The sequence below is a fragment of the Notamacropus eugenii genome, chromosome 2 (genome assembly GCF_028372415.1).
Source record: "Notamacropus eugenii isolate mMacEug1 chromosome 2, mMacEug1.pri_v2, whole genome shotgun sequence".
Taxonomy (NCBI): domain Eukaryota; kingdom Metazoa; phylum Chordata; class Mammalia; order Diprotodontia; family Macropodidae; genus Notamacropus; species Notamacropus eugenii.
In genome coordinates, this window is record NC_092873.1 from 300,392,500 (window position 1) to 300,417,608 (window position 25,109).

At 39.6% G+C, this 25,109-nt stretch overlaps 1 protein-coding gene across 3 annotated transcripts in view; it reads left to right on the forward strand.

The window, feature by feature from the left end:
- Positions 1-25,109, forward strand: part of PDE4DIP (phosphodiesterase 4D interacting protein) — a 276,664-nt gene that overhangs the window by 115,841 nt on the left and 135,714 nt on the right. For all 3 annotated transcript variants that reach the window (XM_072644546.1, XM_072644554.1, XM_072644549.1), the window contains exon 5: positions 23,522-23,598. In XM_072644546.1, the coding sequence (XP_072500647.1) occupies positions 23,522-23,598 (77 nt within the window). The remainder of the gene's footprint in view (positions 1-23,521; positions 23,599-25,109) is intronic.

Sequence of the window (25,109 nt, forward strand, 5' to 3'; positions counted from 1 at the left end):
CCAGCCTGTGACCTGTTGATGGGAAAAAATTTAGAGATCTTTAAAAACAACTTTTTAAAAAATATACTGTTTTGACATCACCTAGATTTCTTCTATATCTTTCTTCCTGCCCCCTTCCAGAGAACCATCTCGTATTATGTAGAATTTTTTTAAAGCAAAAAGAGAGAAAAAAAATCGACATAATCCATTGGAAAATCTGACATTATATACAGTGTTCCACACATGTAGACCCCTATAACTCATCAAAAAGTGGTGGAAGATAAATTTAGGAATCTTGTGCTCAGGGATGCGTGTGCTGGATGTCTCAGGGAAATGTGGGACAGAATTATAGCCATCCACTCCAATCCAGGACCTCGGTTTTTTTATGACATCTTTTAACAGATTAAGGAAGGGTGAATGGAGGTGGAGTTAGGGGTAAAAGATACAAGTGGCATAGAGTAACAGTTCTTAACCTGGGATCCATGAACATGGATGGAGAAAAACAATTCTATCTTTGTATATACTAACCTCTAATTGAAATGAATGTGGGCAAGAAATTATCATACGGAGGATGAAGGGACACAGAAAGGATTCAGAATGGAAAGAACACCTGACCTGCTATTAAGTGAGGTCTGGACTCACGATGGAAGATGCTATCCACATCCGGAGAAAAAAACTGATGGACTCTGAATGCCAACTGAAGCATACTGGTTTCAAATTCTTTATATTTTTGGGTTTTTTTTCCCTTTTCATCTGTTTCTTTTTTCACAAAATGACAAATACAGATATATGTTTTACATGATTGCACATATATAACCTATATCAAATTGCCTATCACTTTGGGGGAGGAGTGAAGGAAGGAGGGAAAAAAATTTGGAACTCAAAACTTAAAAAAAATGAATGTTAAAAATTATGTTTACATATAATTGGAAAAAATATAATACTATTAAAAGTTTTTAAAAGAGAGAGGCCTGGGTGTGGGCAAGTTGTAATTTCCCAGAGCTTCCTTTTCTTTATCTATAAAATGGGAATAATACTGTCCATCTTGTTTACCAGGTTATTGTTGCAGGAAATGAATTAATATATGTAAAGTATTTTATAAGCTTCAAAACTGGGAATACCACCTATTATTATTCTCCAGAATTTAAAGTTGATCACTCTTTCAAATGCAGATGATGGGCATGCCTGGGGTTCCTTAACTGACTTTTATTGTCTGAATACAGGAAAAGCCTCTCCTGTAAAAATACCTTCTCTTTCCTCTGCACCTTTTACTGAAACCCAGAATAAACAGAATCTTTATTAACCCTATGATATCCTTACAGAAAAAAAAGCGATGCCCTTTCTTTATAACTGAAAACATCCATGAATAAGAAGAATCTTTCTCTTGGTGTTAAAGACGCTTCTCAGCTCTGATCAACCCCTTGATACCTATGATTCTGAGCCACAGAGGAACTTGGGGCTCGTTCAGACAAAACTCAGAGAATCAGATGGAAAATGAGACTTCTGAGAAAAGATGAGTGCAGCTGGGGTTATTCAGTCTAGAGAAGAGAAGGCTGTGGGTGGACATAATCACGTTTTCAAGTCCATAGAAGATGATTGTATTACTTGCATATGACCTTGGATAATTAGGTGGCACCATAGTGGCATAGTAGTGCAGGGCTTGGAGTCAAGAAGACTCATCTTCCTGAGTTCAAATCTGGCCTCTGACACTTAGTAGCCTTGTGACCTTGGTCAAGTCACTTAACCGTGTTTGCCTCAGTTTTCTCATTTGTAAAATGAGCTGGAGAAAGAAATGGCAACCCCCTCCGATATCTTTGCTGAGAAAACCCTAAATGGGGTCATGAAGAGTACAACAGAATGATATTGGGCAAGTTAACCTCCCTGTGCCTCCGTTTCCTCTAGGGAGGATGGTAATTAGCATTTCCTTATAATTACTGAGATCAAAACAAGATATAGATATAAGAGTTGACTGGAGATCCTCCAGCTTCAAATTCATTTTTTCTTCCATTGAACCATGTCTGTAAACCGTCTTGACAGTGTGAGTAGTATTACCTGGCAATTTTTATTCAGCTTATTGCCCAATATGACCAGTAGGTTTTTCTATTTATGAGTACTAGCTGTGTGACCCTAGGCAAGTCACTTATACTCTAGCTTTAGCTTCCTTATCTATAAAATAGGGTTAAAATTTACCCACCTCACACAATTCCTGAGAGCAAAGTATTTGTAAATCTTAAAGAGCTTTATGAGAGCTAGTCTTATTATTATTGCTCGACCGCTAGGTGATGCCATAGTGCCTAGATTTCTGGATCTGGAGTCAGGAAGCTCTGAGTACAAATTGCACATGTCCTGGCTGTGTGACCCTTAACTTCTGTTTACTTCCATTTCCTCAACTGTAAAAATGGGGCTAATAATAGTACCTACCTTCCAGGGTTGTTGTAAGGAGAAAATGAGATGTTTGTCAACCCCTTAGCCCAGTATACGTTACTATGAATTATTGCCAATATCTTCTTCCTCATGTCTCTCCCTCATACTTTCTATCCCCCACAAAGCTGCCAAAGTGATATTCCTAAAGCATAGATATGACCAAGTCACTCTGATCCTCAATAAACTCCCTACTACCTCAAGAACAAATACAGACTCCCCTGATTGACATTTAAAGCCTTGTACAACATGGTTCCAACCTGCCTTTCCACCAGCCTATTCTCCTTCATGTATGCTACAGTCCATTCAAAGTAAGCTAATCTCTCTTCCTCATACATGACATTCCATCTCTCGTCATGCCTTTGCAATGCTGTTTCCATATTCATTCCACATCTGAAAATTCTATTTCATTCAAAACTCAGTTCAAGCACTCTTTGAAAGTGCCCAGTATTAATTTTGCCTGTATTTGTATAGCTAATGGTATGTCGTTTCCCCAAGAGACTATAGGCTTCTTGAGGGCAGGCTTGCTTCATTTCTGTCTGTATCTGCAGCCCAGTAGGTGAATGCTGGTGGATGAATAGATAACCTTGATGGTTCTCTCTTTACTCCTTCTCTCCTCCTCCTGACATGTTATGTTAGAGGGAAGGCCTGAGCCAAGAGTATAATAGAAGTAGAGGCTACAGAGTTAGTTATACTGCATGTCTGCAGCCCTCTCTCTAACCAACATGTCTGAGACTTAAAATCTTAGAGTTACTTAAATAAACGTTAAGTGACTTGGCCAGATTTAGAGACTAGGGGAGTAGAGGAAGGGAACCATCATTCATTTAAAGCCTATTACATGCAAGGCACTTTGAAGATATTCTCATATGGTCCTCATAACAACCCTGTGATGCAGGTATTATTATTATTCTGATTTTACAATTGAGGAAACTGAGGCAGATAGAAGTCAAGTGACTTACCCAAGGTCACATAACTAGTGGGAGAAGTCAAATTTGAACTCGGTCTTCCTGATTTCAGCCCCAGTGCTATGTCCGATGTGTCAGAGTTAGGACTTGAACCCTGATCTTCCTGATTGTGAGGGCCAGCCCATTCTATACCAGACTACCTTTTCATGAACATAGTGATAGCCAATGATTTCCCTTTTTGAGCCAATGTTGGCGCCTTTTTTGTTGTTGTTCAGTTGTTTCAATCATATCTGGCTCTGTGACTCCCCTTGGGATTTTCTTGGCAAAGATAATGGAGAGATTTGCATTTCTTTCTTCAGCTCATTTGACAGATAAGGAAACTGAGGCAAACAGGGTTAAGTGACTTGCCCAGGATCACACAGATAGTCTGGGCAAAATGTCTGAGGCCATATTTGAACTCGAGTCTTCCTGACTCCAGACCCAGTGCTCTGTGCACTGTGGAGCCACCTAGATGCCCATGGGCCCCTTACCAGAAGAATCACGTGGAGAGCTGCCCTGGGCATGGAGCCGTGCTTCAGGATAGATCTCAGGGAGCACAGAGAGACTCCAAGCTAAGACATGGCTATTGCTGGCTTTTTGAACAAAACTAAGATGGTTTTAGGCATCATGAGTCATTTAGAAATATTCTGTAGGCTGTAATTTCTTGCTTCCTGACATATACAAGGAAGAACTTAACATATTACATTCTAGGCCACCTAACTTCATATTCTGAATAACCAGATTCAGGACTTAGTCCTGAGGGGGTAACTACTCCAAGAAGGTGTTTGGGTAGGTCACCAAGGACACATCAGGAAGGACTCCTTCAGATGAGTTAGTTCTTCGATAGGGAAGAAAAATGGGTGTTTCTGGAGGTCTGAAGTGGGATGAGAAAACCTGTGGCCATACAAAAGCTCCCAGTCCTTTTCAATGGTACCAGCCTCAATGGTGAAGAGGTCTCAGCTGAACAATGCTAGATTCAGCCCATTCAGGCTTGTTTGTCAAAGGAGAGCCTCTAGCAGAATGAGGGAGGTTATTGGTACTGAGGACTGTTCTGGGGGAGGGGAAGAGGGAATGAGACAACCACTGAGGTCATTTGTGTGTGTGTATATGTGTGTGTTTTCTCACTTCCCTCCCCTGCTTTGACACCCTCTAGGGAGAGAATAACGGGGCTGCCATCAAGACAATGTCTTGGTTGACATAGGAAATGAATAGCTATCACATTCTGGGAAAGATTTCAATTTCTGATTATTACTGTTAACAAAGAGAGGCAAATCTATAAAATAGAAGGGTTACAATCTTATGGATGATGGGCTTTTCTCAATAAGACAAGAAAAATGAATAGAAAAAATAGTAGAAAGTTCATTAATTCATTCAAAAAGAATCCATTAAACACTTATCTCTGTTGATACAGAGATAAAATGACAAACTCAATAGCCTTGCCCTTGAAGCCCTTATAGTCTGCTGGGTAAGTAACATTAACCCAGGTGGAAGAGTGCGAATTAATCTGAAGAGAGAAAGAGTATTAACCACCAGAACTGAGAAAGGCTTCCCATAAGTGGCAGAAGCTGAGCTGAGCCTTGGAAGTCCCCTTTATTTATTGTAGCCATGATATGGTTCTGATTTTATACTCTCAGGCAGAATTTGTGATGTCATCAATGCAGGGGGACTCCCACTGTGAAAACTCCTTCCTCCAATACAGATCAGTAATTTATCTCATCTACCCCTATCCCTTTAAAAGTAAAGAGCTAAGGGGGATGGATTTCATGTCTTCAGATTTAGATTAGGAATGTCTTCAGATTTAGGTTGCCCTTGTCTCCTCTTGAAAATTAAATCCATATTCTGACCAAGCTTCGGCCTGGAGAATTGAAAAAATGCAAATATCTCCCTTGATTATAGAGGTGAGAGGCTATGGGTATGGAATGGTGTATACGTTGTTAGCCACGGTTGATTAGTTCTGCTGAACTGACTTTTGACTTTTTAATCTTTAATAAGACTCTGAGTGAGGAAAGGGGAAGATTATAAGATAGAAGGAACCTTAGAGGCAAGCTCAACCAACTCCCTCATTTTACAAAGGAGGGAACCAAAGATCCAGAGGTTGGTTGCATGTTTTGCCCAAGGTCATACAGCCACTAAGTGTCTGAGGCAGCATTTGAACCCAGGTCTTCCTGACTCCATGTCCAGTACCCCATGCACTCTGCCATGCTACTTCTGTGGATTAAGGAATGAACAGGATGTAAAAAGTTATTTTTTTTTTTTAAAAGCTTAAATCTAAAGATGTACAGAACTGAGTCCATGTGTATTTTCTCCATTGTACATGGGCATATCACCCACACTGGTATAGACTCTGGCAGAGCTCATCTCTAGAGCTGCCAGATCACACTTCACATGAAATATACCTGTGCATACCTGTATCTACTCCCTGTGTACTGACAGATTTGGGGGAGCTCCAAGCTCTTTGTTGGTGCAGAGATTGCCTATGGCCAGAATTTTTCCTTACAATATTTTTCATTCAACTTCTACCCACTAGGGGGGAGGAGGGAACAAGTATTTATACAGCTCCTACTGTGTGCCAGCACCTGCTATGTGCCAGACACTATTCTAACTAGTTAACAAATATTTTCTTATTTGATCCTCTTGACAACCCTGAGAAGTAGATGTAATTTTGTATCCTCATTTTACAGTTGAAGAAACTCAGGCAAACAAAGGTTAAATGACTCACCCAGGGTCACACAAGTAGAGGAGCATTTATTTGTCTTATTCCAGTATTTGGCCTAGCCCTAGCTTGGTTCTCTAGCCTTCTTGCACATAAATCTCCTCTATGCATTCTATGGTCCAACCATACTAGTTTGCTTGTTATTCCTTGTTATCCCAGGCACAGTTACTTCATCTTCCATTTCTTTGTATTTGCACGACACTGTCCCAACTGCAAGTCATCTTGATGTCATCTTCAAGAATGAAGGACAAACACAATAACCACACTGTCCTTCCTTCCATGCCTGGAATACTCTTCCTCCTCATCTCCATGGAATCTTGGAATCCTTGGTTTCTTTGAGAAATCATCTTAAGCATTCTCTTCTCCATGAAGTCTTTCCTGGCACATCCTCCCCTGGTGCTTTCTCTGACACCCTTTCCTCCCCCAGGTTACCTTGTATGTTTTATATATACCTCTATGTATTTTTAATCTATGTATAAATGTAACTGTTGCCTCCCCTATTTGTATGTAATCTCTTTAAGGTTGGTGTGTGTTTCAGTTTTGACTTTGTGAATGGCACTATGCCCAGAACACAGTAGTTGATTGATTGATTGCCAGAGTTCCATGACATCTTAGAGTGGACCAAATGACTCAGAGCTGGTAGAACCACCCATGAGAATCTGACCAGCTCTGGCCTTCCTAGTGCTACATAAATATTCATTCTAGTTATTGCTACTGTTGCTGCTGCCACTGCTGCCACTACCATTACTACTATTATTAATTATCCCCTGAGCACTAGGCCTGGAAAGTGAAAAGTTTTTTGCCTACAGTGAGATGGCTTAGTGATTAGTTTGTGTTGTAAACTACTTTAATAGAAGTAAATTGGGTTTGGAATCTGCAGAAAGTAGAAAATTGTACCTATTTGATAAGCTGTGAAGATTAAATAAAAATTTCCCTTCCACCCCAAGGGATTGATCTTTAATCCTTTTGTGCAGCAATTTTTTTTCAGTGAATTCCCTAGATACTGGATCCTCACAACAATGTATGCAGCCCAGGCCATATTTGTGATTTACATGGTATGAGGAGGTTAAGGGACTTCCTAGAATCTTAGAAGTTAGGGCTGGTTTGCCTACCTCAGTTAATAGATCTAGGCAATAAGCCTGGTGTTCTGAAGAGCTTGGACTCTGCCTCTCCTCTAGGAACAAAAGATACTGATGGACCTCATCCCCTAAGGAAGTCATCCTAATAAAACCACTACCATGCATTTATTGGGACTCTCTGAGGTCTAGTCTCATAGCATTATCATTGAAAAAGGTTGAATGCCTCAGTCCTATGTACAGAGGCAATTTCCTTACCTTCATGGTATTAGAACACAGTTTTAAGAGTAATAAACTCCAAGCTATTTTCTAAGAGTTCATCAGCACACAAAATAAACTATCATAGACTTCTGTTTGTTATCATTCCTGATGCTTGTTGGACAAGTAAGTAATTTGATGAGCATCTCTTCATAAGGAAGCTTCCCGATATCCTCCCTACAGTTCCCACTATATTTTGAGAAAGGGGAAAATTACTACAGTCTCAGGTGGGAGAGGATCAGATGGGCTGAGATTGGAGTAGAAGCCTGGTAATACCATTGCCCAAAAGTTGGCTCCAGGTTTGGCAGGTGATTTACCTTTTTCTAAATAACTAGAATCATCCCACAGTTGACAAATGGTCAAAATATATGAATAGACAATTTTCAGAGGGAGAAATCCAAGCTATCAATAACCATAGGAAAAAAATACTTTAAATCGCTAATAGAAAAATAAACATTAAAACAACTCTGAGGTTCTACCTCTTACCTATCAGACTGACAAAGTTGACAGAAAAGGAAAATGACAAATGCTAGAGGGGCTATGAGAAAACAGCCACATTAATGCACTGATGATAGAACTGTGAACTGGCCTGGCCACTCTGGAAAACAATTTGGAAGTGTGCCCCCAAAGCTCCTAAGCTGCGAATGCCCTTTGTCCCAGTGATATCAGTGCTAGGACTGCACCCCAAAGAGGTCAAAGAAAGAGGAAAATGGCCTACATATACAGCATCTCTTTTTGTGGTAGCAAAAAATTGGAAACTAAGAGGAGGTGCTCACCAATTAAGGAATGGCTGAACAAGCTCTGGCATCCAAATGGGATGGAATGCTATTGTGCTCTAAGAAATGTTAAAGGGGGTAGTTTCAGAGAAACCTGGAAAGAACTGATGCAAAGTAAAATGAGATGAACTCATGACAAGAACAATTTTTTGTATAATAGCACTTTTTCAAAAACAAAAAAAAATACTTTGAAAGAACTTAGAAACTCTGATCCACCCAATGACTAATCACAATTTCAGTCATGAAATTGTGAAACATGCTACTGGTCTCCTGAAAGAAAAGTTATATATTCAGAGCACAGATTGAGACTTTTTTTTGACATGACCAATGAGGGAATTTGTTTGTCTTGATTATACATGTTTGTAATAGGAGTTTTCCTTTCCTTTTCTTTTTTTGAGAGGTGAGATATGGGAGAAAGAGAATGTAGACATGAAAATAAATTATAATTTAATTTTAAAAAATTGTTCAGTCACTTGTTTTCATCTTAAAAAATGAATTATTTTGATCATTTGGCTGGCAGCTGTGTGACCCTGGTCAAGTCATTTAATTTTGCTGCATCTCAGTTTCTTCATCTGTAAAATAACAGGGGCTAGACTGGATGACTTCTAAGGTCCCTTCTAGCTCTAAATTTAGAATCCTAAGTCCCTACTGGATGACCCAGTAGTGATGAGGAACTCCCTACCTTCTGATTCATCCTGTTCTTCATTTGGAAAGCTGTACTTGTTATGAAGTATATCCTTGAATCAAGATAAAATCTGCCTTTCTGTAACTATCAATTACTAGTATGCCATCCAGGATCAAGCAGACCACTCCCTGCTCCAGCACATACTTCTCCAGACCTTCTGTTCTCTAGGCTAAATGTTCTTAATTCATTCAGCCAGTCCTTCTGTATCTTTCTCCACCACGGGGGGCAGCACATTGTTAAGTGGTTAAGCAGCAAGTATGCTATCTAGTTTATCAAAAGCATTTAATCAGTGTTAGAGAAGAAATGTGGGACCCATAATGTCTAAAGCCAGATTAGATTTGTTCAGAAACCCCAAAACAGCCATACTGTGGTTGGATTCTCTTCCTGAGGTCTCTGCTCCATGCCCAGCGTAGCTGTCCCCAAGTTATTCTCTTGGTAAAGCAGTCAAGGATGGCACAAAAATGAAAATGTTGAACATCATTATGTTCATGGGGAGGATGTCTGGTGCAGTGTATAGAGGGCTGGTTTTGGCAACAGGAAGATCAGGGTTCAAGTCCAAACTGACACATTCGATACAGCACTGAATTTGAAATTAGGAAGATCTGAGTTCAAATCTGGCCTTTTTAAAATAGCTGTGTGACCCTGAGCAAGTCACTTAATCTCTGTCTCAGTTTCTTTAATTATAAAATGGGAATAATACTATCTATATCACAAAGTTATTGTGAGGATCATGTATGATAATATTTGTAAACCATCTAACACAATGCCTAGTAGATAGTATATAATAAATGTTTATTGATTAATTTACCTGGAATGTGCTCCTTTACCTTACAACCTGTTTTCACAGAATCACCAAATTTGTAAATTAGAAAGGACTTCACTGGCCATCTACCCATTCACATTCACAAGGTGGCTGAGTGGTTAACATGATGGTCTGCTAATCCACTGTGCTCTGCACTTGTGGGTTCTAGTCTCACCCATCCTCATGGATTCAAATCCTGTCCTTGGTTTCTCCTGGGGCAATTAGGTGGTGTAGTGGATACAGTGCCTATCCTTGAGTCAAGAAGACTCATCTTCTTGCATTCAAATCTGGCCTCAGACACTAACTCCATGATCCTGGGAAGTCACTTAACACTTTGCCTCAGTTTCCTCATCTGCAAAATGAGCTGGTGAAGGAAATGGCAAATCATTCTAGTATCTTTGCTAAGAAAACCTCAAAGAGGGTTATGAAGAGTTGGACACAATTATAAAATGGCTGAACAGGAACAGCAGATCATCTAGTCTCTGCTTGAGGACATCTAAATGCCACCCATCCCCATTTTGAACACTTCTTTAATTGTTAGGAAGTTTTCCCTGACAACCTAGCTAAATTCACCTCTTAGAAATTTCCACCCATTTTTCTTGGTTCTTCCTTCTGTGGCCAGACAGGACAAGTCTCATTCTTCCTCCTTTGTAACATCCTTTCAGATACTTGAAGGTAATTTTCATGTCCCCCTCCCCAATATTATTTTCTTCATGTTTTCTCCCCTCCTTGGCACCCACTGAGCATCTCCTGACTGTTGACCTACCATCTCCTGCCCTGTTGCTCAATCCATCAACATTTACCAGATACCACTGTGTTCAACATTGTTTTAGGTTGGGGTGAGGTGGTACAGGACAGAAATTACAGTTTCCATACGCAAACTTGTAGTATTATTGAGAAGGTCATCCAAATGACCCTGCTTTTGATACTTTCTACCAGTGTCACCTTGGGAGACTTCCCTGGGCCCCAGATTCTTTTTCTATAAAATGAGGAGGTTGGACTAGGTGGCTTTCAAAGTTCCTTCAAGCTTTAGCCTTACGACCACACACACACACACACACACACACACACACACACACACACACACACACATCCCTACACCATTTCATATATTCTCTTTTAAATGCTATTCCAAACTCAATTTATGTTAGTGTGGGTTATCACTCACTCAAAAACCATATTCACAAGCCCCCATCAGTGTTTTCCTTTTGCCAGACAAGTAAAAAATATATCAGTTCAAAGCAAAAGACATTTAATTGAATAGCATCTAGAAAGGTAAATGACAAGAAAGATTTCTACTCACATATAGAGGTTATAATATCTACTTTGGAGGAGGAGACACCAATCAGTAACATATATGATCACAGAGCACATGTATAGGGAAGACATGTAGCTAGTAAGCATGTGTAAAGGGATACACATATAGAGAACATACATAGTTAAAACAATTCACTCCTAGCATCGTAAAGCTGCTGGTGTCATCTAGTGTCATTAGACAGCCTGCTTTCTCTGTTTTGGGGTCAACTGCTCTCTTCTCAGCATCATGTTGAGTTTACCCTCTGCTTCTATCTGTTGGAGTGTATCAAAACAGAGTTGGGATGCCATCATCTGTGTTCTAAGCCAGAAAATGTGATGGGAAGGACACAGGCAGGGTGAGAGGAAATGGGGAAATGAATGGGACAATGTGAGAATTTAAGAGACAGAACAAATCATTTCCTAGACTTCATTTTCATCGTTTACAAAATTACAAAGTTGGAATAGATGTGTTTGAAGGTTCTTCCCATGTCTCTAAATTTAAGGCAAGAGAACCATAATTTTGATAGCTCCTCCAGACAGGTTTCTTCACACAATCGTGACCACAAACATAAATAAATTGCATAAATGTGACGTAGCCAACTTACCTCCTCAAAAGACTTCCCTGAGATTTGCTTCAGCCCTATGCCACCTTTGGAATTCTTTAGGATAACACTGGATCTCTGATTTCACTGGCATAGAGATGTCCCAAATGAAGAAAAAAACCCCATTATCAAATTCCTGTCACCATCATTTATGGAAGCAGCTAACTATGGGAAGGAGCTATGGGTCCCCGCCAATTGCCAACCATAGGATAGGCAAGCTAACCCAGCTGAAGTAGCAAGATACCCTGAGGGAAAGACAGGAGGCAGCATGTGTCAGGTTACCATTCCCTTGACCACCACCTCTCCTCAGACTCCAAAGTGGACAAGGCCATGACCCTGAACTGAAGAGCCCTCGGAATAATAGTGTTTCTCAGACCACTAACTCTGCTTTCAGTCTGATTCCCTTAACTATCACTGAGGGGAGAAGAACTGATGAAGAAGGTGGGGGGGGGGAGCCCTACCTTTCTCACCACCACCACCACCAACAGCAACCACCTACCATCTGCCACAGGCAAGCAATAGAATGGCAGGCCTTGGTCAAACCTAACTCCCGAAACTTCCCACAAAGCAAACTGTGTGAGACTATTTGACTTGGTAACTGCTTCTGCAGGTATTATAGCCACTACCTCCTTAGAAGCTACAGCTACCCAGAAAAAAAAATCCTCCATATGGTCTTGAAATCAGGACAACACATCTTTATGAGTTCAAATCCAGCTTTGGACACTTATTAGCTGTGTGATCCTGGGCAAGTCACTGAATCCTGTTTACCTCAGCCTTCTCATTTGTAAAATGAGCTGAAGAAGGAAATGGCAAACCTCTCCCCATATCTTTGCCAAGAAAACCCCAAATGGGGTCACAAAGAATCAGACAAAGCTGAATAACAAAGAAGAGGCCTTATCATCTACTTTGCTGATATATGGTAAGGACCATGGGACCTTATTTAAATGTATCATCTTGCCCACTAGAATGGGAGCTCTGAGAATAAGGACCGCCTCCAGTTTTTTAGTTTGTGTCCCCAGCAATTAGCAGAGTGCTTTGTACACAGTAAGCACTTAATAAGTGATGTTTCCCTTATTTATTCTTACCAGTGCAGCTTGGCATATTCTCTGCCTTAGAATCTTAAAGATTTGCCGAAAGCACTGGTGTCAGACTCACATAGAAGTAGGACCACGGATGGATAGTTTTAAAATGTAGCATTATCTAAGTTTCATTGTATTTCTTTTTTATTTTGTTATATGTTTCCCTATGCCATTTTAATCTGGTTCCTATCCCACTCAGGAGGGCCAATGGGCCTGTATTTGATCCCTGTGGATGAGAGCTCTGAGCAGAAGGGACTTGTTCAAGGACCCCACAACCAGTATGTATCATAGTTGAGACCTGAACTGAGGTCTTTCTGCCTCTGCAGGTAATTTCAAGTCCATGATCAATACATACTTATGTATTGAAGGATATAGATCCTGGGTGATCTCTCAGTGTTCCAGGCAACTCTCAAAAATTTGTAAGTTGGGGAGAAGGCACTGACCTGTTGGTTGAAGGGGTTCTCCTCATCTGGGAGTGCCCTATGTCAGTGAAATTCCAGGTTTGGTCTTTAGCCTCTGCCCCTTTCTTTCAGATGAATTCTTAGTTCCTCAGCTTGTTCAAGGGGAAGGTGGTGATATATTCTCTGTACTGCTTCACCTTGAAGAAAATTCACTTCCTTCCCCCACTCTCCCCCACCTTCCTCCACCTTACTCAGGAATATTCAGTAATGGAAGCCTTGTAGAAATCAGGTGGGGGTGGATTAGAAAGAAGTTGCTAAAGGGAACAGAGCCTCCCCTCCCACCTATGTTCTCATTTGTGGTTGGCATCCTCCCTGATAGTACAAGGAAAGAAAGAGGCATTTATTTGCCTTGTAGTTATTAAAATACCCTTTTAACAGCCGGCACATCTCAAGGAGTAATTCAAAGGCTCAATGTAGTCTGACTGGAGCAGAACAGGCTAAGGACTTCACCACAAATCAAGTCTCAGCAGCTCTTAGAAAAGGGAGATGAGAGGGAAAGAATGGGGAGGCAGAGTCTGGGGTTCCATTAGAGGTCCGCTAATGAGTCATCCATTAGCCTGTGGCAAGTGATTTCCTTCCTTTGTGCCTTAGTTTAATGACCTTTCATCTTTAGTGGGATAATAATATACTTTGAGAGGCATCTTAAACTTTAATGCTGGTAAAGTCTTTTTAAGAGTTTTAGATAAAAGGTTCTGCATAATTGTACAGTGGTTATCTCAATATCCTTTTATCTAGACTAGGCATTCTAGAACATTACTGTATGCTAGACCAGGGAAACCCAAAGAGGAGTAAGACAGATAATAACCTCAAGGAACTTACTAGTAACATAGTACAAGTGATTAGTTCAATTAATGAGATACAAAGTGCCATGGGAACTCATGGGAGTAAACTCATTCCTTCCTCTTCCCTATCCTAACAAAGTACTCTGTATATAATCATGTCACTGTCCAGTGAGAACTTGGGAAAATCACCTAAATTCTCTGTGCCTCAGTTTCCTCATCTTTAAAGTGAGGGAGTTGAACTCCATGACCTGCTAAAGACCATTTTAGCTCTAAATCTATGATCCTGATTAAAAGAAGAGACCTGGAATGGGGGAAGAGGAAGAGAATGGCTGAATAGATTGTGTGAGAATGTTTTGGGATGTTATCTATCACACAACAGTAAGAGAAGAAAATTTTTTATAAAGTCTCCAGTAATATGAAGTGAATACAACCAAGAGAACTATTTATATACAAGGACAGCAAACATAAAAAGCAAATTTGAAAGACTTAAGAATTCTGATCTTAAGAAAGATGACCAACTACGTCTCTAGAAAAGCTGTTATGAAACATGCTAATATTACCCATTTCCTGACAGGTAATGAGCTCAAGGTGCAGAAAGATATACAATTTTAGCCTCTGGTTGTGGATTCATTTTCTTTGAATATTGTTTATTTGTTACAAAGATTTTTTTCTTTCAGTTTTTTTAAGTGGAGATGGGGGTAGAAGGAAAAATTAGCAATAGAAATTTTTAAAAAGAGGGCCCCTGAAACATTTCTTAAAATGCACAGAAAAGAAGGAGATTCAAAAGGAACTATAGACAAGCAGGAGAGTTTTGAAAGTAACATGGAATCTATTATGTACTTTTTAAAAAATAGTATTTTTCCCCAATTACATGGCAAGATAATTTTAGCATTCATTTTTATAAGATTTTAAATTCCAGAGTTGTCTTCCTTCCTCCCCTCCCTTTTTCTTAAAATGTTAGGCAATTTGATATAGGTTATACATGTCCTATCTTGTAAAACATATATTATGTACTTTTAAGAAAAGTGGTATGAAATAGATATTCATAGTTTTAGATGCAATCCTCCCTTTGTTCTTCTGTATTGTGACCCTTCACCCTGTTTGCCTCAGTTTCCTTATCTGTCAAATGAGCTAGAGAAGGAAATGGCAAATCTCTCCTGTATCTTTGTCAAAAAAAACCCCAAACAGGGTCATGAAGGGTCAGACATGACTGAACAGCAACAAATGTATATGGAAATGCTCTTTTGTTGTTTAAGTTTAGAATTTAATAAAATTCTAAAAACAAAATAAAATCTATGATCCTTCAATCTGAACTCAAACCTTAACAACATCCTAGTTATGTGCCTATGAGCACATCATTCAGTTACTGTAGGTCTCAGTTTCATTATTTATAAAATTTGGACAACAATTCTTGTTCTGTCTACGCCCCAGGGTTACTGGAAGGAAAGTATTTTGTAAATCTGAAAGCATTAGAGACATGTGAGTTATTATTAACTTCTCATTTCTTCAGTCCCTTTGCTCCCTTTATCAGCTCCCCTCTCTGGTATGTAGCTTGTGTCTGGACTGGAGTTTCTGCCACCCTTGCTGTGTGGCTACCCCTCACAGCTGTGAGCACTGGGCTCCTTTCCCAGGAGCCCAGAGTCAAGCCACTGCTTCCCTCTGCTGGCCCTAGAGAAATCTCTGGGCTTCAAACAACCCAGTGTTTACCTCCATTGAACCCTGTCTACCCCAAAGCCCTGACTGGGGTCCTAAGAGAAGCTACCAGAGCTTTGGAGACAGGGGAGAAACATAGTCAAAGCTGTCCCTTAGGAAGATTATTCTGGATGCAGTTTTCAGGATGGATTAGAAGCCAGAAGGGACTGGAGGTAGAGAAACAAACTAGGGCTGCTTCTCTAATCCTAGTGAAATGTAAATGGAGAATTGAGCTACAGTGGTAATAAAAGAAGGGATGGAATCAAGAGACATTTCAGGGGCTGGGTATGGTTGATGAGAAGAAAGTCAAAGATGAATTTGGCCTTTTAAGTTTGTGTGATTAAGTTTGAGAATGGTGGCATCCCAAAAAGAAACCAGCAATCCAAGCAGGGGGGATGGGGTAAGGGAAGGATAACAAATCCAGTTTTTGATATACTGAATTTGAAGTTCTAATAGGACATTTAAGGTAGAGAGATGTCTAGCAGGCAGTTGAAAACATAGGGCTGAAGCTTAGAATTGAAGGACAATATGTGGTACATAGTAGGTGTTTTATAAATGCTTGTTGATCAATTGAGAGAGAGGTAAGGGTATGAAAGAAAGATTAGGGAGTCTTCTATATAAAGGAGACACTGTAGTTCAGGGAGTGGATGAGATCAACAGGAGGCAGAGAGAGAGAAAAAGAGAAGCAAGTAATCCAGGGTTGTTGTAAGGATCAAATGAGATAATAATTGCAAAACACTTAGTAAGCGCTATATATATTAGCTATTATTGTTATTATTATTATTTCAAGGGGCAGGTAGGTGACACCGTAGGTAGTGTCAAGAAAACCTCCATTCAAATCCTGCCTCAGACACTTCCTAGTTGTGTGACTCCAGGCAAGTCACTGAGCCTCAGTTTCCCTTTTTGTAAAATGGGAATAATAATAGCACCTACCTTACAGAGTTATTGTAAGGATTTTGTTCAGTCATTTCAGTCATGTCCAACTCTTCAGGACCCTATTTGGGATTTCCTTGGCAAAGATGCTGAAGTGGTTTGCCGTTTCCTTCTCCAGCTCATTTGACAGATGAAAACACTGAGGCAAACAGGATAAAGTGACTTTCCCAGAGTCCCAGAGCTAGTAAGTGTTTGAGGCCAAATTAGAACTCAGGTCTTCCTGACTCCAGGCTTAGAGCTCTATCCATGGAAGGATTAGATGAGATAATATGTAAACAAGGTTTTACAAACCTTCAAAGCATAATATAAATGCTATGATAATGGTGATGGTGATGATGTCTAAGGCGCAATGTAGTACAGTGGCTTTGGAGTTACCAAACTTTAATTTGAATATTTGTTCTGCCACTTAGTACCTATCCAACCATAGTAATGTCCTTTAATTTCTGGGCCTTGGTTTTTTCATCTGTAAAATGAAGGCATTATACCAAAGGACCTCTAAAGTCTCTTCCAGCTTTTTGTCTATGATCCAATGACCCGGTGCTAGGTGTTGGAGATCCAGAGATGGAATAAAATGAAAACATAACCAGGATTGAGGGCTGTTCAATACATGATCATGATCCATCAGGGGAAGCCTGATTAGATACCTCTAGAACAGTAGTGTCAAACTCAGATAAAAAAGGGGCCACTAAATGCACATAAGGATCCCGTAGGTCACTGACTTACAAAACCACATGTTGATATTATCTATATTTTATTGTGTTTTAATTTATTTTGTTAAGCATTTCCTAATTACATTTTAATCTGGTTCAGGAGGCCCTTGGAAGTATTGCAAGCAAGAAAGGGCCTTTTGTTGGACATCTCTACTCCAGATTATGATAGCCCTATAGGGTGCATCCCCTAGAACTTCCAGAATAAAGAATTTGAACATCACCTTCCCAGATTTCTTATCATTCAGTTTCAGCTCAGTCACTAAATATATTCATATGATTACATGAAAGAATGGGAAAGAATGTTCTTCCTCACCCCTACTCCACCCCTTGCTTATACACACCGAAGACCTGACAACAGACAAACCTCTGTGATAAGCCAATTTGGGATCTGTTAAAGCCATACTTAAAATGGGGACAATCTACATGTGAATGCTTGGAGATGAAGAGTGAATGTGTTTAGGAACAACGGTGGAGTGATTTTATGCAGGATGAAGCTACAGAGAGAACTTGAACTGAGTATGGAGTTGCATCCACTTTCACGTCAACGTGATGAGGCTGAAATTGTTTTGACCCCCTGTAGTTAATAGATTATCAAATTTCATGCCTTGTTTTGTGGAAGTAATGCTACTCAGATAATTTTATGTAGGATTCATTAAATTCGTCCCTTGTGGCCAGAGCTGGGACCAGAAGTAGACAAGAGAGGCAGCCACTAGAGTCCAACTTGTGATAGCCAAAAAAAGAAATATTTTTTAAGGTAGCAGTGGTGATGCCCATAGAGCATGTGTGGAAATGGTTCTGTAGGCACTACCCTAGGAACCATGACCCTGGAGTCCCCTGTGTATACTCTCTGGCATTACCACATCAATATTACTTTTTATACGTGATCATACATATTTTTAACATCTGAAAATTCTGTTCTCTTTGGTTCGAAGGTACTTATTTGGTGTTGTCATTTTGTACAATGCTATGCATACAATCGGTACGTAATATGTTTTAATATCTTTCAGTAAAAACCCAAATGTTCTGATGAAAGCCCACAGGATGCAATAGCAAATATGTTTGGAGAAAAGGCAATAGTAAAACAACGTTTAAACCTTGCCTAGTGTTCAGAAATTTCTGGTTTTGGCTCTGAGCTCTCTCTAGTCTATGAAGACATTATAAGGACCATAAAGAATGAATGCCCCTCTTTCCTTCCTTTCTCCTCCCTGCTACCCCTTGATGCCTCTATTTTAAATGTTCCCAAGGTATACCTGAGCTAGGCAGTTGGATTGGGTGGTGTGAATGATGGAAAGGGTGGGATGGGGAGTATAGAGAGGAGGAGGAATGTCCATTCTAGGGAGTCTAAACCTCCCCCCTCCCTCCATCTCTAATTCACCCCTCCTACCATCATTTAAAGTCAGGAATTCTTTCCACATTACAACATGTAAATATTTTTTAATGCATAATTGTGGCTGGGAATTTCATTTGTCCTGAGTGAGGCTGTGGCTGGGTTTGTGTACTAGCTCAGCACATTTTCTAGAATTCATCCTCCTGGGCACATTTAACCATGTAAAGACAGGCAGTTGTTGTTGATGGGATCAAAATGTTGAAGTAGAAGCTGTTACCTGAGTTTGAGAATGATAGCCAGAGAGGTCTAACCTCACCTCAAACTTTATGATTCCTTGGCTAAGTCACTCATTTATTTTTATTTTTTCCATTGTCTCATTGAATGGCTAAATCAAGCAAGAGTGGTCAAAATGTAAGACTCCCTGCCTTTTTTATTTTCCTGCTTAAAGTCAAGTCTCTATCACATGATGAGCCTAAAGACTAGGTTTTTGGACAACATTAGGGAGATCCAGTGCTTTCTTTTTTCCTTTAAATGTCAAAGTTTTCTCATTTAAAGTACTGTTTTCAAATGTTTTAAGGCCTGTTATATGGCAGAAAGATTAGATTTAGTCAGAATGATTCTCAGGGGTGGAACTAGGACCAACAAATAGAAATTACAGGGATTCAGATTTGGACTTCAATACAGGAACTTCTTGACAATTAGAACTGCCCCCAGATAGAATGAGCTACTTTGGGTGGTCATGAGTTCACCTTTATTTGCTGACCATTTGTCAAAGATGCTGTAGGAAGTGTTCATGCTTCAGGAAGGGGTTGGAGTAGATGTCATCTAAGTTGACTTCAAACTCAAAGATTTCATGGTTCTAAAATAGATGCTGATAACCTTCCTTAGGTGACTACATGGATTAGGCAAGGACTCTGATGGAACTGTGATCTCAGTGATGTGGATAGTCCCTCCAGAGCTACAGATTGCAAGACAGCCAGGTCCCCCATCTTGTGCAGCTCTTGTCCATATCATCTTGTAAATCCCTGACAGGGGGTTGTGTTGGTGGTCTTCTTCTAGTTCTCTTGAGGTTTCATGAGTAAAAATAGAACATGAGGGCCATCCATGAGTTATTCCCTCCTTCTTGCCATGTGACCACTCCCAACTACATTGAATGTCCAGACACCCAGATTTGGTGGCGCCATTCATTGGAAAATAGTAAAAGTTGCAACAGGTATTTATTACATGTCCCAAGCACTGAGGATAGAAATACAAACAAAGAGAAAGACAGCTTCTGATCTCAAGAAACTTTCTAAACAAGGAAGACAAAACACAGAAAACATATTCTAAAGAGGTATGACCACATATAACAGGGAGCTGAAAGTGGAGTGGAGTTGGGGAAGTAAGGAGAAACTACTTTTGAGAGGCACAGTGACAAAGCATATCTGACCTGGGCCTTTCCCCAAATTGGAGATCCTGGAAGGAATTCACCTTCCTACAACAAGTCAAAGGCTCATAGATCTAAGTCCTGGAAGGAATTTACCTCCATAGATCTAGAGAGACCCTGGAAGGGATTCACTTTCAGAAAACAAGTCAAAGGTTTATAGCTCTAGGTCCTGGAAGGAATTCACCTTCATATCACAAGTCATAGGTTCATAGATTTAGAACTAAGGAGGATCTCAGAAGGTATCTTGTCCAACCCCTTTATTTTGCAGATAAGTAAATGGGTCCTGGAAAGGGTGACTTTCCCAAGGTCACCCTGGTAGTAAGCACTAGAAATGGCATTTGAATCCAAGTCTTCTGACTGGAGAACCTCTGATTCTTTCCACACTGTTCTGCTGCCTCCCTTAAAATCTGAAAATGCCTGGGGAAAAAAAGTGCTTTTCCATCTTCCCAAGTCTCTCCACAGGTGATGTTGCTAAGTGACATGATATAGAAGGCTTTTCCCAGCTTGTGTGCACTGTGCCTAACCTGCGGTCTTTGTGACCCTTTCACTGTACTCTCTTATGTCTGCTGACTCACATTTCTCTTGTGTCTCATAATTTGGGGGAGGAAGAATAATTTCCAATCTCTCTGAGAAGATCTCTCAGCTCACTGCTTGATGATGAGTTTCCGGTTTGGTTCCTCCACCTTGCACACATACTAGCTTTTATGTAGGCACCCAGAGTTGCCCTTGCACATACACGTGTGTAGTCATGTTGACTAACACATACTCACATTCTTTTTTTTTTGATAATTTCTTAAACCAGGTCAGTTGCATAGTCCACAGGTTTTGCTGTAGAGTGCATTGGTTTCTCTACTGTTTGAATGCAATGTTTATAAGTATACACATACACATACACATACACATATACCCACAACCGTCCCCTAACAACACAACAAAGGTCACCTTGGATACCCTGGTTCCTCTCTGAATAAAACATAATATGAAATACTGTATTGTTAGATGGTTATGTGTGATTTTTGATGGACATGTTCAGCTGTCTGCTTCTATTTGTGGAAGTGGTAATATCATATGGGTGAGAGCATGACACCTTGTAAAAAGGAAAGGATAATCTTTGTGTTTTGTTTTTGGTTTTGTTGGAAGATATGGTTGAAATAGTTGGATTTTTAGATCATTATATTCAATGGAAATCTGTTTTCTCTGGAACTGTCACACTTGTCGGAGGAAGAGAAAGGCAGTAAATAAATCTCAAAAAGGAAGAGTTGTCTCCTGACTTCATTTAAAAATTTGCTGTTAACCAAGCATAGAGCAAGTTTTTTTTTCTCTCTCCTTTGCGATTGTTCAAAGCTAGCCTCAATTTGGTCACAGGTACATGTTGCTTCATTATTATTGTTGTTAATAGCAGCAAAAATAATATTAATAATAGCTAGTATTTATATAACACTTAACAAGTGCCAGGCAATGTGCTACATACTTAACGTATGTTTCATTTGATTAAGCAAACCATGACTGTTTATTATTGGTCTGAACATAGGCCACTCCTGAATGTAGGTCACATCTTGAAAACGAGCCTTTTGAAAAAGAAAAATAGGTCTACACTCAAAAACCATGCTGATTATGGGCCACAGTCAAATTAATGCAATCCAGACTTTGAGGAAATGATGCTTATTATATTTGGGCTAAGAAAACCCAAATGGAAAGCCAGGTTTATAACAGATGGTAAATTAGGGGGTGATTATTTGTTCTCCAGAAGGATCTGTTCTAGGATTACTTTAAGTAGCAAGATCTCTTAGTGCATTGGAAAATATAATTCTATTTGTAGATATTCTGCAGGATAATAATATCCTGTCAAATATTGTTAACTGGGTCCATAAAAAGAGGATTTATGATATAATAACACAACAAAGGGCAATTATCCCAATGTAGCAATATTATAAGTATCAAGAATCTGATGTTATTCCTATAGGGTTTTGTGACCTTAGAGGAGAATTTGGCTTGAATTAATTAATAAATGAAAAAATGAAGAAGCATTTATTAAGTGTTTAACAGTCCCTCTGTGGATGCAAATACAAAAAAAAGTGACTTTATTGGTCGTCAGAGAGCTTAAATTCTAATGGGGAAGACAATACATAATAAGGGATGATGACTAGGGTGGAATATTTTGGTTTGAAAAGTTATTTGGTTTGAAAAATGACACAAAATGACTATACTCCCCAGGAAAGTTATTTAACTATATAGTGCCCAACAAGCAAGACTTGTAAGTTGAAGAACAAATATTTGTCTGCATTGGTAGAGGGAACTTGCTCACCAGAAGTATCCTATCCCAGTAAAATCACATCTGATTAAAAAAAAAAGATTAGTGGACCAAAACGTATCGAATCATTCCCTATTGTTGGTTGCTAGGGCTCTTTATAGGTTTTTGCAATCACATTTAATGCTGCTATGAAAATCCTTAATGTGTCATCAAAGTAATTGTGGAATGGAGTTATTCTGAATGGTATTATATAGGGAAATACCTAAAATTTGTATGTCTATCTGTTTACAAGGCTCTTTCATATATTTTATCTTGTATGATCCTCATGGTAACATCTAGGAGTCCTAGTAGATCACTTAGATTCTAGAGTCAGGGAGACCTGAATTCAGATATGATCTCAGAGTGCTAAGCAACCCTGAACAAGTTACTTAAATACTGTCTGCCTCAGCTTCTTTCTTTGTAAATTGGGGGTCTAAATAGCATCTACCTCATAGGGTTGCTTTGGGGACAAAAGGAGATAAAATTTATTTGTAAAGCACTTTTGATCCAAAAAGCTCTATGTGAGTGCTAGTTACAATTATTGTTAGTATTGTCATCTCCCTTCCCCTCAAGGAAGTATATGGCTAGGCCACCTTCAGTACTCCTGATCTTTTCTGATACTGAAAGCTAAGCAGAGTTCTACCTAGTATGCCTAAATGCATTGACAGCTGATACAAGTAGAGACCCACCGTTACTGTGATACCTCATTTGCATAAGGAAGGAGCCTGGATTTTTGAGAGCTTATAAAATGGAAGCATGAGCTGTGGCAGGTCCTACTCAACTGAAAAGATTTAGCCTAAGGGCCCATAAATGGATTCGGCATCAATTGAGGAATCTGAGTCCCAGGTAGTTTATATGACTTACCCATAGTCACATAGGTAGTGCCAGAGGCAAGATTTGAACCATGGTCCTCTGAATCTAGTGCTCTTTCCATACTGCTTCTAAGAACCAGTCTAGCTAAGTGTAAAGAATTTCAACCAGAGAAAACTGATAGACAACATACTATCCCACCTCCAGAAGGATTTGCTCCAAGATTACTTTTAGGTAACAAGATCTCTTAGTGAACCAAAAATATTTAATCCTTTTGCAGAAATTCTGCCCTGTGAGAGTCAGGATGTTGAGGAGCCAAGAGAGCCCTGTACAAGAGCAGGGTTTGTAGGGAGCTTGATTCCAGGACTAGAAATGAGACATCAGACTGTGGTGGCCAGTAGTGAAGATAATGAGGATTTCCAAGCACTGAGTGATGACTAACATCTGTATTCCTTTCAGAACATCGAATTGAAGGTGGAAGTAGAGAGCCTGAAGAGGGAAATCCAGGAAAAGCAGCAAGACCTCGATAAAACAGGGTGAGCTGCCTCTCAGTGATTACCTGAGCTCTGGTCCTTCCCATCCTCCAGATGCTTCCATGCTCTGACTGCTGCTGGCTTACAGATATTTAGAAAAGCAAACAAATAGTACTGGACCCCCAAGGAATTCCTGACTTGTTCCTCTAACTCTTATTATACCAGGGACAATGGGCACCATATCAATATGGCGGCATGATTCAATACAATCCAGTGTAGCCACAAATGTTTATTACATGCCTGCTATGTCAAGGTATCATGCTAGGAACTGAGAATACAAAAGTGAAAAATAACAGTCCATGTTCCTCACTTCCTCAACAAGTGCTAGTGCTTCCCTTTTGTCTTTATGTTGGTGGTTTTCAAACTTCTTGGTCCTAGAACCAAAAATGACTGAGGACCTTCCCTCCCCCAAAGAGGCTTGAAGCTGGTTATAGCAGTAGATATTTACCATATCAGAAATTAAAATAAATTACTATTGTTATGAAAACAGTTTTGACCTTGAGGACACCTGCCCCCCAAAGAGTCTCAGGTAATCCCAGGGGGTCTCTAGAATCTACTTTTGAGAATTGCTTCTTTAGACAAAGAAATCATTCCTCTTTTGGCATTGAAATCTTTTCACAAACAGCCTCCAACATTTTAGATTGAATTCACTTTCCTCCTCCTTATGCACTCCCTGTAAACAACATTCAGGCTCTTGCTTTCATGTGCAGAATGCTGTCTTCTCATCTCTGCCTTTTAGAATCCCTAGCTTCCTTCAAAGCTCAGCTGCCCACCCTAGGAGTCCTTATCCAATCTTTCTACCCCCTCAATTGTTGGAGCTCCACCCCCTCCGCAAAATTACTTAGTTTTTGCTTCGCATACATTTTGTCTATTTATCTGTGTCTATATCATTGTTTCCCTGTAGAAGATAAACTTCTAGAGGACAGGAACTTTTTCCTTCCTTCCTTCCTTCCTTCCTTCCTTCCTTCCTTCCTTCCTTCCTTCCTTCCTTCCTTCCTTCCTTCCTTCCTTTCTTCCTTCCTTCCTTCCTTCCTTCCATTTTCAACACTTAGCACAGAGCCTGGCACATATTATCAGATACTTAAGAAATGTTTGTCAAATTGAATTGGCATTTGAATTTATATTTGAAGGAAAATCAGGGTTATGAAAGGTGGAGATAAGGGAATCCTTAGGTACTTTAGGATTCTGAATTTTCAAGAAAAATTCACTTGTGTTCAGTAGAGTCCTTGCATTTCTTTCTTTTAAAATAAATTTTTTATTGCTATTTTATTTTGCTATTTATTGCTATTTTTATTGCTATTTATTGTTTTTTTCCATCATTTAAATGTCCCCCTGTACTTGCTTTTCTGAGCACCGATCTCTTACTAAAGATGAAAAGTAGATGAACATCCTTTCAAAAAATTTGTGCCAACTGAAACAAAAGAAGAAATTTAGGGCTAGCTTGGGAAACTCACCTGACTCTAAGTTTCCATTTTTAAACAGGATTCCCATTAACCAAGGTTTAACATACACAG